Raw genomic sequence first — 15,868 nt, 5'->3', positions numbered from 1 at the left:
AGAGGTGAAAGATACATCTCTCCACGATAAGTGACAGAACACTATCGATTTTGTTATGGCCCTTTTGTCTGCAAATAAAAGGAGCCTTTCTGGTTCTCGGCGGCCTGATCTAGGCTAATGTGCTCTTTTCTCTCTTACACACTTTTTAATCAATGCCTGGCCCCCCTGGAGAGCTCTTCACCCCAAAATATGCAGCATGTATATCAAATGAAGACATTTCATTACAGAGCTTAATTGGGTTATTTTCATCTCTGCACTGGTAGATAGAAAGCAGCAGTTATGTCCTCTACTTTAAAAACAAAAACGTCTTAATTAAGGTTTTTATTTGTCTGTAGGGTATTCATCTGTGCACAGTAGTGACAACTCCACCGTGGGGGTTGGCAGGGCATGCCTTATTTAAACTGAAAATAAGGGCTTGTTATAATCTCAATTTACTGTGTTTGTCTAATGCAGGTTAAGCAAAGGATCTGTTCTGACATTGGAAGCCATCAGTCTGAGCCTATTCTGTTTTTTGAGTCTCTGAATAGCAGCTGCCTGAATCTTACCTATACATATCACAGCCAAAATGCATCAAATTCAACTGCTCAGAGCAGATCAGATTATGTCCTTTTTTGCTTTTCGGTTTCAAGACACATCTTGCAATATGCATTTCCTTGACACCCCTTTCCAGCCCAAAGCCTGTCCACCCACCTAGAGCTAAAAATTCATCAACGGAATTTCAGAGAATATTCAGCTGCAAGCCTTTCTCCTCCAGTCAAGAGCACTGCTAGACATATGTGAGAGGGGAAAATGGGCTAGCTCCTCATCACTGTGCTTTTGTACACCTTCCCTGACAGTGTTAATGATGTCCGTGTCCCTGGAGCATAGCTTGTGTGTGCGATAATAAATGTTTGGCAAAGAAGAACACTAGAGCCTTGACCCTTCCTCTGAAGCCGCAGCAGCAACACCTCGCTGGTTTGGCCGTCATCATCAGCTGGGAAAAGAAGCACCTTGCCTCATTCAACCCGTCCCTGGCAGGTAAGTCTGCCGTGAGTCACACTATCATAGATTTACAATAAGGTTCAGAGTCTGTTGGTTGGGGGGGGGGGTTATTTGTTTATGTAACATATCTGTTTCTCTGTGGTGTGGTTCCCTCAGCATAGCATAGAATTTATATTGTGTGTTGCCTGGTAACCACGCTGGAAGGACTTTGTATTCCTTGTTTTTGCAGTATTAAAAAAAAGGTGGACAACTGTGTTTTTGTTTGTTTTCGTTAAGGCTATAAGCAGTGGCTATGGCTCACTTTTTGTTCATTGATCCACTAACAGTCATCACCATAGTTACAGGGAACATGTCACAGGCTCCTGCTTTGGTCATTGCATCAATGCCACTGCTGATGTGGACTCACTGCTGAACAGGCAATGGGGGAGGTGGAAAACAACGATAACCAAGTAATTTCACCACAAATGCCTGCAGTATTGCTCTCATGTAGATCCACAGAGAAACACTTGCTCTGCCTGTGTATATTCATCTTATTTATCCATCAATGAAAATCTTTTTTATGTTATCCTCAGCATCAAGATGCCAAAAATAATTTCATCAGAATGGTAGCATCTGGAGCGTTTCTCCTCTGTCCACTGCCTCAGTTGCCCCTGCGGCTGTTTAATTTCATGTCTCCCTTCAGAGGCGCTTTTGCTATCACAGTCTTCTGCACTTGGCCGGTGGAACGGCAGCCTCGTCCACGAGTGGGGACTGGGAGCGGCTGGCCAGCCTCATTAAGTCCGCCTGGGCTTCAGATCCCATCCCCTCCCCTCATGCCTCTCTGCCTGCTAGCCAACATCAGAGAGACCTTACATCCATCGGTCGCCACTCTCGACACAAAGGAACCGCAGAAAACATATGGAGTGTGGGCTCTGGGCTATAGCTCTCTCCCTCTCACACATACACCAGATGCCTGGCTGCCCCGTCAAAGGCAGAGAGTGACTAAAATCATCCCAGACTCATTAATTTTTTTGGGGTTGCCTGCCCCAAACCCTCTTAGCACTCTGGTGGAGTCGCAGTGGAGTTGCAAGGTTTTTCAGTCTGATTGGATGTTTGACATCCCTCATAAAAGTCCTAGTGAAACGACTCCAAAAGCCATTGAAGCTCAGTTGCATTGTGTGCGTTATTGCACTCAGGGGTGATACTGCAGATGTGTGGGGTTTTTTGCGCAGGCTGGACATTCTCCTCCCCCTTGTAGAATTAGATGTGATATCTGCTAAATTAATTTGGGAGAGGAGGAGTAGCGTGGAGGTTTGAATCATTTATCTCCCGAGACGGCCTGTCTCAAAATGGAGTCCTGAGTTATCACTGAGTTGGCACAGTGGCGTCTCTGCCTATTTTCACAACGGCGCTTGCTGGCACTCGAGTGGCCTGGTGACAGGATCAGGATCAAGCAGTGGGACTTCCACAGCTAACACTGAACACTCATGGATCAGCTGATGACCGTGTGGTCCAAGCTCTACACAGGGGAGGGTGCCTCTGTGTCTATGTGTGTAAGTGTGAGTAAGTGAGTGTGTGTGTGTGTGTGTGTCTGTGTTTGAGTGCTGTAATGGCGCCTGCAGATGGCATAGGCAGCCCTGTTTCTGGGCAGACATAGTGGGGATGTTCTGGGAGCGACTGGGTCCTTGTGCTGCCTCCTTCCATCTGTTGGGCGTTTAGGCCACCGACAGCCTAGTGTGTAGAGCCGGAGGCTTCAGCGTGCCACCTATTTACACGCGTTCAAACTCCTACGACTTTTTAATCCCTCCATTTTCTTTCCCTCACATATGAAATCATGAGGTGTGTGTGTGTGTCACTCTCTCTCTTTCTCTGTATGTGTGTGTGTGTGTACAAGCACAACATGGAGGGACTCTGGGCTTTTTGTCAAGCAAACAGATTTTGACGGAAATGGAGCCAAATTGAAAGCCGCCCTCTGCCAGAGAGGAAATGACAGAAGCCGCCCAGCACAAATTAAGAGGGAGCTGACAGCAACCAAGACCCCCCCCAACAGAACAGGCTCCCACTTACTCAGGGGAGGGGTGGGTCTGTGGATGGGGAGCAGAGAGTGTATTGTAAGTCAATCTCTGTAACGATGGCCCGTAATGAGAGTGTCTGAGTAGGGGTCCACTCAATCACAGCTTTATCTAAACATCTTTAAGCTGTAAATCTCCCACAAGGGCAGTGGCCTTATGTCTGCCAAACGCCTGTCATTACGGTCTGGTAATGGTTCTCCCTCACCACCTGATATAAGGGGCTCGGTGACCTGCGGAACGAGAGAAGAGGAGTAATGTTTAATAATGACCACCGCTGGCCTTCTGGGTGACATTAAACCAGAGTCACTTTGCACACCTCTGGCAGTAAAGAAACATTTGGTTTAACTCCCAACATGGAGTCATGCGGTGTTGAGTATAGTGCCCTAACAGGAATACTTCATCTGCCACGTTGATGTTTTTTTGGCAGGAGATGTGGATGCTAATGAAGTGATAAACTTAGACTAATGTTTCACAATGAACCTAAATTACCTGAGAAAGTCACACGTTACCTGTCTCATTTTCACAATGTGTGAAGGAAACAGGTGGGTGTTCCAGAACTCTCATTCCACAGCTGCTAATTGTGTTGTTTGTTTTGGGTTTCTCATCTCTTGGGTCTTAGCCTGGTACTGCTGGGGTTACTTGTTATTGCCCTGAGGCAGATGTTATAACAATATGTCTTTATCCTGAGAAGTCTTTGTGTGTTTTTTGTTGTCCTGGTGTTGTGAAATAACTGTGCTTACATTAGCACCAGGCTCTCATAGTCGAGTCAACCACAGGATTAGCCCACAGCTATGCACTAAAATAATTTATACCACCTTGGACTTGGAGACCAGAGGTTTTATTACAAGCTTGAGTGCCTCCTGCGTCCACAGGAAGGAATGTCAGGTGGTGGGGAGGCTTACAGTTGTAGTGGGTGCAGGTGGTAAATGGGAGCTGTGAACTACTGCCTTGCAGCTTGTGCAATATGTTTCATTTGTATGCTTTGTGCATGCACAGGCCGACTGACACTGCATTTTAATTGTCTCCCAGCTTTCCTGAAGTCTCCCATGCCCGAGAGATGTCATGGCCGTGGATTTAATTGTTTGAGAACTGTGTGGGTTTTGGAGGAGAGGGCAGGACGAGACAGAAGTTACAGATGATAATCAAGGCGGACGAGGCTCTCGCCAGTACTGTGATCCTGCCTGGCAGTGCTAGTGGTGCCCAGAGCCAGCATCCTGCAGGTCCACAGGCCTCATCCAGGGGGCTGCTCTGTGTGTGTGCGCGCACTTGTGCGTGCGTTTGTGCATGCATCCGTGTGTGTGTGCGCGCACTTGTCCGTGAGTTTGTGCATGCATGCGTGTGTGTGTGTGTGTGTGTGTGTGTGCATGAGTGTTTGTGTGTGTGTGTGTTGGGGGGGGGGGTCCAGATGCAACGTCCAAGGCTCCTGGGCCCCAGGAGGGGACTGTGTGTCCAGTTGGCTCTTGCATGAAAGAGCCTGGCAGCCTGGATGAAGGGCCAGGAATAGCCTGAGAGCCATAAGCCATGGCAGCCCTGGGACGAGACGGGATCGAAGGCGTCCTTGCGAGCATGCTGCCAGGTGACACAGTGACATGTCAGGTCGGCTCTCTGCAGGCCCTCTGGAATCGCGATCCCCTTTCGTCTGACTCGCCCGTGCGCTCACCTGGTGTTGTTGAAGCAGCTGAACGAGGAGTGCCGCAGGTGGAGGGAGGATCATGCCAGAGGGACTGTCACCTACACCTGAGTATGACTGCCCCAACCAACACAGCAATTGTGATTTTCACACGTAATTATGCTTTTCAGGTTCTGAGTGGGCTGCGCTTCAACAGCGGCGCCGTTCTTAAGAGGGAACAAATGAAAATGACGCTCTTCTCACTCTGAGCTCACTCTGCACTCAGAATCCTGTCCGTTTTTCTACTCGTGGAGGGAGACTGTGCCAAGTGCTGACATGCAATCAGTTTCCTTTTTTATCTCCACGGGAATAAGAAGGGTAGAGTATAAAAAGAACAGCCCTGGTACAAAAGAGATACTCATTTTAAAACACTGTCTGAGTGCAAGTTCAGAGGGATCTGTTCATGACACGGCGATGTTTCAATGAGGGACAAATGGCCTTGTTGAGTCCTCTCTATCTGTCTACCTGTCCGTCTGTCTGTCTGTGTTATATCTATCTATCTTGTCTACCAGTCTATATTCAATGTCTTTGTGTCTTTTGCAGAGACTGATAAAGTGGTTGTTTTTCAGTATATTTGTTGGCCTTGCCTGGTTGAGAATGGCTATCAGATGTACTGTTGGCTTGTTGACATGTTGAAATATACCCCATTCAGTGGGCTCAGAATCATGACCGTGGATAGCTTCTTATTAGGAGCTACCTCATGGAGAGCCCAGCCCAACACCTGCACGTCATCTATCTTCCCTGCAGTGTGTGTCCGTGTCCGTGTGTGTGTGTCAGACTCTCCAAATGGCACTGATTCCCTGTCCTGTGCTATGGGGTCTCCCAGTTTTTCCTTGTCGTGCGAGTCATTACCCCTCTACCATCTCCTCATGATGCCTGATCTGATTAACTGCACTCTGTGTGACAGCTTCTCTTCTCCATCTTGTTACACCGGACCGTAATGTATTTCTGTGGCGCGTTTTCGTTGCGAGATATGATTTCTCGCCGTAGCGAGGGAGGCTCAATGTGACATTGTCTCTGTTGTCCTCTTTGTAATTGAGTTTGCCTCAGCTGGAGACACACACACTCTGATTGATGGGCAGCTGTGAGAGCTGCACTTATTTAACGGGTGGGTTTTTTTCCCCTCAAATCATAATCGAATTGGTCAAATTTGATTCCATATGCTAATTCCGCTGCCAGAATGCTCAGTGGCAGCCCTGGATACGGACTCCGATGCTCCATCTCTGTCAGTTTTTCTGGAAAGTTCTGCATTTCTGTTGTTGTGTGCAGCCCTTACACGGGTCCTGGGTGCAGGCTGGCTGAGGTGGCTGCGTGTGGTGGAGAGTGGAGTTGGCCTACATTCCTAATGAGAATGGATGAGTCTCAATTTGATCTCATCGCTCAACCGCCCAAGCCATCTCCGTCAGCCAGTGACCCGCCATGCTCCTTAGTGCAAACTCACCACAGCCCAATACCAAAACAACCCACTATTCTATTATTACACTCAGTCAGATATGCAGTACAGCCTCAGATGAACTTGGATGGTGCTGTACAATACCATACAATATCATAGCATTACAAGTAGACTACAAAGGAATTGCATTAGCAGATCCCTCCTACTGAGCAACAGGAAGGCGATATGAGTACTGGGACATTTTGGGAACACATGTCAGATTCACTGAGGCAAACATATTCAGAATCAGACGTATTTTCCTCAAGATGATGTGCTCACAGTCTTCAGAAATTTCATACGACGGCACTCCAGAGCTCCACTGATTCCCTAAGGGATGGTCTTTCTTCTTCTCCCTTTGCAAAATAACTCTGTGAGCAGATGACACAAGTGCATAGTAAGCTTAGTTGCTGGAGATGTTCAGGATCTCTTTCCGATGTCTGCGACAGAGCTGCGACTCTCCGTGACTCGTATTGTCTTCTGAAAATCCCATGAAACTCCGGAGAGTCTGATTCATGCGCGTGGCCTGTGAGTCAGCATGTGGAAGCGTGTGAGGGGGATTCTAATTATCACTCCATCATATCACTATGCTGTTCCCTCTCTCCGTCTCCTTTACTCTCTCTCTCCCTCTCCGTGTTACTCTCTCTTCCCCCTTAGGTTACTCTGTGTGGTCACAATGCTCCTGGTAAACTGTGAATTGACCAAACCCCTTTTGTACAGTATCAGTGAACTACTTTGTCTACAGCGTCCACATCCAGTATATAGCCTTTATCTGCTGCAGGGTCGTAGTCACCAGAGACATTGAGGGGGACGTGTCCCCCCCCAATATTCAAATATGACCAAAATGTCCCCCCCCCCCCAATATTTGGACATAGAAAAATAAAGAAAGAATAAAGCGCTATACTAGGAAACCAACACGTATCTGAAATGTAATCAAACGTAAATAACGCACAAAGTAGTGACCTATGGTTCCAGAGTAGCCTACACCCCTGAGTGGTTTGTCCTGGTGATTTTCCGTTTTTCGTTAGTAGCGTGTGCTATCAAAAGCTTCCATTTACTGCACCCTATGGTGAGGTAGGGCTGTCAACAATATCGCAAAAGCTACTTTTAATAATAGTTTTGCATGGTAGGAAATGTATTGAAATTCTGTTTGGGGGTCCCTCAGACCCCACCACAGATTTGGTCCCCCCCAATGTTGACATCATGACTACGGCCTTGATCTGCTGTATCTCTCAATTGCTCCAATTAATGTATCATTCAGCTTACTCTTGCACTATAATATTTACTGTGAATTTGGCTCCTGTAAATACTCATGTATATGTATGAGGAGGGATGCAGACTTGATTTATATCTTACTTTCTATGAGCAAGCCCTGATAAATAGGTTTGGTACAACTTAGTTTTTGACCCTAAACACTTGGGGAGAAGAACAAGAGCCCAAAGTCTTCTGTTGCCAGCTCTCTTTTGTTGCCAGCTCTCTCCCAGTCTGTCATCATGAGGGGTGATTCCTGTACTACATGTGACTTTATGACCAGGGCTCCTCTGGAACCGTATAAGCTGAGCGAGAGCTTCTGTAGACTGGGGAGTCTTGGGAGCACTTGGATCAGGCTTAGGACTGTTGCGAGCAGGCTTAGGACGCGAGCACCACACACACTCACACACTCATAAGTACACACACATTCATAAGCGCACACATACACTCATACACACACACACACACTCATAAACACACACACACTTCTAATCGTCTCAGCAGACTCTCGGAGCCGAGTTGGATGCTGGCCCCTCTCCCAACTCTGTGCCCAATCCTAACGGACAGCTTTTTAAAGGAAGAGTGATTGTAATGGGCCGAGAAAATGATGGCTTTTCAGGAGAGGCCTCTTATTGTACACAAGCCCCTGGAGAGGCATTAGCCCACATCCGTGTTGCCTCGCTAATTCCTACAATGGGAGAGACCTCTGCACATAGAGTATGTAAAACTCCCCACATATTATTGCACTGATATATTATAGATTTGTTCTGGTTGAGGTTTGTGATACATACCATATTTAGTTTGTGATACATACCCAGATTTAGATCTTTAAAAAAAAAAATGGATTAGAATTGCACATCAGATTACAATATCAATGTTACAATATTAAATATAGACTGGTTTTCATTAAGTATTTATAAAATAAGCAAATATTACATCTACCCATGCTTTAGGGTGTGCCTTGAGTGTTAAACAATAGAACAGCCCATTTTTCTGAAAAATCTTAGTGCTGCTGCAGTTTCTCTCATTAGGCTGCAATTCATCATTCAACTGGTGCAACCAATTAGGTGTAGCCCCAATAATACACCCATCCAGCGCTTGCCTTGTAACCATGTTAGCTGTAGACAGGCCAACATGCCTGGACGTGACCCACATGAAGGTATCAGGTAAACTGCAGGCGAAGCACGTGACCTACCTCGAGTAGCAATCGTGCTTTCATCGATAAATCAGTGAGCAGAGGCCAAGGCAGAGCTGTCTGTGCAGGTGCGGGGAAATAGACCACAGCTTGAGATGAGCCGTCAATCTTCCCTGAAACTATAAAAACTCTATGATCTAGGTAAGAAGCATCGCTTATTTCAAAATAGTCGTTGACACGAATATTGCCCACTTCACACACTGAGATAAAGGCTAAACGGTTCGAGTACCTGGCTTTATGTTAGCTTGTGTAGTCATCCAAATAGTTTATGTGTTTCACAAAAATAGTTGATGTGTTTCATCAAGAAAATAAGGTGAAGAACAATTGTTGCACACCAGTCGCTACCGTAGACTATACGTGAAGTTATTTTCCCGACAGCGCGCGCATAAGCGACCATTAATGGTTAATTTTGTTTGAACATTATAGTTGCTCACTGATATGACTGCTTTGTAAAACGTAATTTATGTGAAGTTATCAGAGGGTTTGAGCTATTCTGTGAAGGAAGAAATGCCTCGTCAGATTAATGTTTTAATGTTTGAAAAGCTTTGTGAAAACATTTGTATTTTTTACTGTTCAATGGAATTTTCCTCATTCATGTTTTGAACACTAATCGAGTGAGATATCAGTGTTATATCTAATGAATTATAAAATGATTTGATGAGTTGAAAAATCACCACACATCAAATCATTTGGGGGTGGCTCCCTCTATTTAACACACACCAGCCACCAGTGAGCCAATAGGTAGACTACCTATTGTTGGCTGTGTGGGTTGATTAATGACCAGCGCTTGGTCAGTTTGTCCTTCACAGCAATTCAGGGGTTAATATTTTTCAGTCGAAGAAATATGACACAAATCGGCACGGGAGAGAGCGCAATTTGTTTCTGTCTCATGCAAACACTGCGATTATCGTGAAAAAATCACGGACATAGTCGAACTTGGCAGATTTATTGATTGGCTTTTGGAGGACTTGCAGCGATTACAACCTTTCCTCAAGGCGGTTTGGAGATACAAGTTACATCTGTGCATTTGTCAACGAATAAAGCTAGTTAGGAAAACTCATACGAGTATGTTTGGGAAGAATATAGCCTACTGACATTATGAGGATACAACGGGGTCATTAAAATTGATGGGAGTTGGACGAAAAGTGCAACTGTTCGATTGATTGAGCAGGAGCGAGGGTATTGCCGTCCCCAGTGCACATGGACTTGCTATCTGGGAAAGAGACCAATGCATCCTGTTGTTCTAATGGAATAATATCTGCACATTCTGGATAGGAATGATCTGCCTGTCTATTGTTCTACACATCTAAATATTTGAGCGCATATATTGGTGAATCAACTGGACTTCAGTTTGACAGCGTTGGGACGCAATAACGACGCACATATAACAAGGATTAAAGATTAGATATTCATACAGGTAAATCGTTAAACGTTGTACGTCTATTGTATTCGAATTTTCCAGACTTGTAACCAGTCTTGCCTCGAAAATAACGTTTGTGGTGCAGATATCACGTTAGTACACCTGTTGTTATTGAAATTGGTTTGTCCTTTGCAGGGCTCACCGCCTGGCCATTAACGCTAAACTTTGAATGGAAACCTTTGATTAATTCCAGCACTCAGTTGAATGTACGTTTCTGTCGATGCTAGAATGATCCATTACTGTCATTTTTTTAAACTGTGTTATTCGTTCTGTTATGCAATCGAACATTTAATTTATTCTCCGACATGCGTAATTTTCACACATTTGGAAACTACCATTTTGATACGAACGTTCATATGCACACGATTCTACCCGATTGTTGTGTATTTATTTGTTTATTTATTAATTTGTGTACTTCATGTTAAATGAGAAATTAATTTGTCAGTTTAGTCTACAGGCTGTGACATTGCGTGATATTATAAGGAAAATGAAATCTGGGTGACAATTTTTTTTTTTCTAAATTCGGTATCTATAGAGAAACATTTTACCTTAAAGTTGCACAATATGATGTGTTTCAATGAAGTACAGCCTTGATGTGAGGCTTTGTTTAAGTGCGGGATGCAGGCAGGCAATAGAGAAGTGTTGTAACTCACATCTGCCAGGTGAAGCGGCTGCGCTGGCGCTGAAAGCGTTTGCTTACGGTAATAGGAGAGGGGAGAGGTGTGCGCGGCTGCTGTTAACGGGCTGAAGGATTCCGCTCTCACAAATCATTGTGGAGCACCTTGTGTCCAAGCAGCAGCAGCCGGCGGTGCTGAGAGAGAAAGAGAGAAAAGGAAGGGGGGGCTGCACGGGGCTCTGCCACTGAGGCTCTGTCTAATGAGCCTGCTGTTGCTGCCTACTCGTCCCTCATGTGAAGTGCAGGTCACTACAGACTGAAGGGAGTCAGTGAGTGACTGGCTGACTGAGTGAGTGAGTGAGGAGACAGAGAGAGGTGGAGAAAGAAAGATAGCGTGAGCGTGAATGACTGCCCGATGCTGCTTTGGGAGAAGCACAAATTTGGGAGGCAGTAGTTGGGCTGAGCCGTCCAGGGACAGCCAGCCTGCCTGACTGCCTGCCTGCCAGCCAGCCAGCCCTGCTCACATAGCCTCCGCACCAGCGCCTGATGGAGGTCACAGATCCAGATCCAGAGCCTCGGACGGAGGACGGGGAGGAGGGAGAGGGGCCGTGCCTCAGCGAGAGTAGCCGGACAGGGAGCCCTCTGGAGGAGCCAGCCCTGCTGCAGCACCCCTCAGACTGTGATCAGTATGGGTAAGCTGGAGCCGGAAAAGAGCAGAGCAGAACAGAGCGCTGCCAGAGCTGCACTCCCCCCATCCCCACTGCTCGGGGAGTGGATGCAGCAGGCTGCTGGGTCTGGGAATGTTTTTGTTTTTCACCATGGTGTTTATGAGATGGATGTGTTTGTAAATGGAAATTATTGCCTGGGGGTACGTAATGACCGTTGAGCCACTAATATGTCCAGTTTGTGAGGGATGAAGGGAGTTATCATTGAAATTAGGAATGGGAATGGTCGCCTCTCACATGCTGAGTCTCTCTCAGTTTGGCTGTGACAATATTGGTTTGTGTATGATGTGAGGACAGCCCTGGTGCAAGCTCTCTTCTCAGATGTTTTCTTAAGTCAACACTGTGGGGGGGAAAGAGGGAGGGGGTAACATTGTGTGCTGGAGGTTCTGTGGCATTGGACCACTGCCTTCCAAGCCTTTTATTGTGATTAGTTCATTTTGAGAAAGGTCTGTGTAGTGTCTCTTATGATGGTCAACAGCTGTTTTGTTTTGGCTCTAGAGTTATTTGTGGTTGAAGGTGATTTGGAAGGCAAGTGTGTGTAAGGTGCACACGGAGTAGCACTTGGCCTGTGCTGCTATTGAGTTCCGTCAGGCTGGAAATAGTGCTGGACCCTCACAACAACACAAACAAAGAGTTGGAGATCTATTGGTTGTTGGTTTTCTTTTCTCACCCAGCTTTTGTCCTCAGACATGGGATTGATTTGGTTTCCTGCTGGTCCACTTGGATCAGTGGTTCTGCCTCTTTGTTCCTCAGAATTGTTGAAAATATGTTTTCTTGCTGTAATGACCAGAAAGGCTATACTGATGCAGAATGACCTTGAGTGTGTTATCCTCATATGTTATATGCTCAATTATGTTTGTTAAATATCCATCCAAGAAAGATAGTGTTTTGCTCTAGAAATAGTTTAAATTTGTTCCCCATTTCACATTAGATTTAGCAAACTCACAATGTCACTGTAGGAGTTTACATAGCTTGAGAGATGTTAAATAAACACAGATGTCTCTATATTGTCAGCATGTGTTAGACTTCAAAGCAAGACGTCCAAGTAATAAATTAATAATTTCCATGCTTCCTTTTATCGCTAAATCTGCTTCATCCACATGGTACTGTCACTTTAGTTTGGGAGTTAAAGCCTTCCTGTCACGTTGGGGTGGTCTTGTGTGTGTGTGTGTGAAATGGACAGCCACACAGTTTGTTTAACAGGAAGCAACCAAAATGCTGTGGACACACCCTGACTGAAGAGTTTTGCAAATGCATTCACACACACTGCCCTGTAGGCTCAGGAAAGTGCTCCGGCTTTGGCTTCCAGAGGTAAAATAAATGCCTTGTGGAAGGGTACCAAATCTGACTCGCTGGGTCTCCATTTCACACTGGCAGGCATACATTTCCCTCATGATAAGGCACAGGCTTTTTTGGGATGAATGAGTAGCTGACACAGCATGGGCAACTCGTTTTCTTGTATTTGCTTTTTTTTGAGAAGCTAAAAATCGTAGATACTGTGTGTTGGTGAATCGTCTTTTAAAACGATTCAGCATTTTTGTTGTGCTGCAGATAAGAAACTCTGCCACACTGGTTTGAGCTTCAGCCCAAAAGAGAGGATCATTATTTTCCTAGTTTTGGATGGCAGTTGTAGGCCAATTTGAATGACTTGAAATCGAACACATTTGACATGCTACTGTGGCCCTTCTGTGTCCATGTCACATGGATTTACACAGCAAGCACGCAGCCTCCTGCACCACATACATAGATAGATAGATAGATAGATAGATAGATACTTTATTGATCGCCAAGGGGAAATTCAAGATGCATCATGCAGGACTGCTCTCTACATACTGACCCTCGTGTTACTGTAGAGCTCCTCTGGTGGCCTTTATGCTCCAAAGGAAATGTGGTGTTTCCGAGGGCAAGGCTAGCTGTGCCTCTTAAAGTGTTTTGTTTGTGATAAGTGTGGATGTGTAAATGACCAGCAGCAGGCACAAATGAGGTCTTGTCTTTCTGCATCACGTTTTGCTTACATAACAGGCTGCATTTTGTGGAATGCAGGGTGATTTAGAGGAATGGTGTGATCCTGATGTAGATCTCATTATTCACTGGTTAGAGCTTCTCGTGTTGAAGAAGAAAATGCTTTTTTAATTTGTTCAGTATACAGCCTGGCAAAGGGAAACTGAAATATCTGCCTTAAAGATGCAGCATCTCATTTTAGTTGTAAATTGGATGCTTACTTTACTACAACAAAGTCATTTTGAAGTCTTGTTAAAAATCACTTCCCATCTCCCAATATTTGTCTGCATTCATCTTGTTTTTATAATTCAAGCGTTTCATTTTCTTTTTCTTTTTTAATTAAGTTTTATACCCAATAAATATCGACAAATGCATGAGAACTCTTCAAAGAATCATGATGCATAAAATTCGGCAAAAGTATCCTTTCACAGTTTCTTAAGCGTTACATCAGAACTAATGCATAATGCACCCTAACACTCATCTGATAGAAACGGGGTTCAGCTGTCCTGGTAAGTCTCCTCAGGCTGCCTACAGCTCGTGGGCTTTTTTGATGCCTCCACCCTGTTAGTTCCTCGGCAGCCCCGGCTGTTTTGGTGGGGAGCAGCCAGCAATTAGCCCGGTGTCCTTCACCTGAGCGCATACCGGCCCGCAGCCGCCAGCGCTTGGCACACTCTCCTTCCTCCCTCCCTCCCTCCCTCCCTACCCTCCCCGTGCTCTCCTGGGGCACTGTAGCGCATCACTGTCTGATGGGCACGCTGCCCACAGGAGTGCACTGCTGGACGTGTCCGTACGTAGCCCGAATCCCGGGCTCATTTGGTGTGTGCTAGAACCTCTGGCCCTCCTCCGCTCGCAGACTCTTCCTGTGAGCAGCACCGCCTGCTCGGCTGTCCCGGCTTGCTGGTGGAGGCCTCCAGTGGGGCGTTTCTGGGCTCTTGTCACCTCTGTTGTGGTTCTGGGTTTTCCGCTCATCTGGAGAGGACCACTCAGTGTGAACTCTCAACACCTGGAGCTTAGCCCCTCTGCTACATGGAGGGTACAGGACAGGTGAACAGCCCCACTGATTAAAAAAACAGTAATGATCTACTTAAAGCCTGGAAGAATGCTCATAACACTTTAACAAATACTAAATTGTGCATTTATACCTTTTGCAGAGCTCACAATTAATAAAAAATAAAGAAATCAAATGGTTTAAACTGAATCAAGAATATTCCGCAAACAACAAATGGTTTAGGTAGTTTGCACATCAGTGCAGTTTTCTGACTGCATGTAGAACTGTACTCTAAAAATTATTATGAAGAAGACTCAAGGAAGAGCCGCCAGGCCTCACAACAGACAATTAATGGTAGAAAGTGTTTTAAAAAATGCTTGTTTGTCCAAAGAATCTGGAGAGAAACCTCCTGTGCCTTAGGGAATACAGCCAGAGACTTTCTAATGAGGAGCACTCAAAAAATCCTCCATAAAATGCATGGGGCTAGTTTGTAACGCCAATATGGCCGTTGTCTACACATATCACACCCCTTCCTCTGCAAAATGTTGACATGTGAATACATTGAGCCAATCATATGGTGTGTTGTGAAGACATCATGCCAATCATGTGTTGTGAACTCGCAGCTGGAGCAAGATTGGTGTCGTGAAGCCTTGCGCACACGCATTTCTGCCGAAGAGGATGCCCGATGAGTGCCCAAAAAGCATTGCAATATGGCCGCCGAGTGGAGGGACTTGCCTAAAAGGACTTTGATACAGCATATTGGCCCTGCTGATCCAGCTTCCTGCTGTGGAAAGTCATAATTTGTGGTATTCCATCTGAACCCCAGACATGCGTTTCTTCGGCTCTTTCTCTTAATCTTAATCATCTAACACGCAAGTTGCTGACAGCCAAACTGCATGTTTTGTCTCCTTTGGGATAGCCTGCTGAGCCATTGTTAATTAATGCTTATTTATATCACTTTTATGTGTTAGGACTTGTTGTGCTATTAGAAATTTCAATATGGTCTATCTTCTGCCAGTGGTGTATCCTTTTAAGTATATTCGAAATAGACCCCTGCCTCTACCACACACTCCATTTGCTGAAAGTTCTTATTCCCATATTCTCAGCCCAGTAGCGTTCTGAATGAAGTATCAACCTCATTACCTTCCATTCAGTGCCTTGTTGATTTGGCTTGAAACAGATCCTTGCACTGCACTACAGTTCAATCCATCTTATCCCGCAGATGCCAGGCTAGATAGAGATGTAGGACGGGGGCGAGTGAATGAAATTACTTTTCCTGGACTCTCGTTGAACCATTTCAGGCAAATAGCATTGATCGTTGTACTGATGAAAGTAGCCATTTGCAGGTCAATACACTTTGTACCTGATTGGTGATTGTATTTATTTATATATTCTGTGACTGTCAGGCAAGACTCTGAAACTACAAAAATACACCAAACATCACACCACATACCACCATATAGCCTTCCATCAGGATCTATGATTGGAAGCATAATGATTGTAATTTTATGCCAGTTTGTCCTCCTATCAGGCTGGAAGAGT

At 45.4% G+C, this 15,868-nt stretch overlaps 1 protein-coding gene across 4 annotated transcripts in view; it reads left to right on the top strand.

Moving 5' to 3' along the window:
• Window positions 1–842: 842 nt before the first annotated feature.
• caln1 (calneuron 1) overlaps window positions 843–15,868 on the top strand; it is a 52,018-nt gene continuing 36,992 nt past the window's right edge. The window contains exon 1 of one of the 4 annotated variants that reach the window (XM_042063446.1): window positions 843–1,017. Coding sequence is in view for 1 of the 4 variants with exons in the window: in XM_042063443.1 (XP_041919377.1) it covers window positions 11,159–11,304 (146 nt within the window). In the remaining 3 variants the exon portion in view is untranslated. Of the gene's footprint in view, window positions 1,018–8,506; window positions 8,718–9,401; window positions 9,994–10,816; window positions 11,305–15,868 lie in introns of those variants that run through there. The other 3 variants (XM_042063444.1, XM_042063445.1, XM_042063443.1) reach the window with 3 other exon arrangements.

This window comes from Alosa sapidissima, chromosome 15, assembly GCF_018492685.1.
Source record: "Alosa sapidissima isolate fAloSap1 chromosome 15, fAloSap1.pri, whole genome shotgun sequence".
In the NCBI taxonomy this organism is placed as follows: domain Eukaryota; kingdom Metazoa; phylum Chordata; class Actinopteri; order Clupeiformes; family Clupeidae; genus Alosa; species Alosa sapidissima.
Note: the sequence above shows the minus strand (reverse complement) of the source record. Positions and strands in the feature narration are given on the sequence as shown.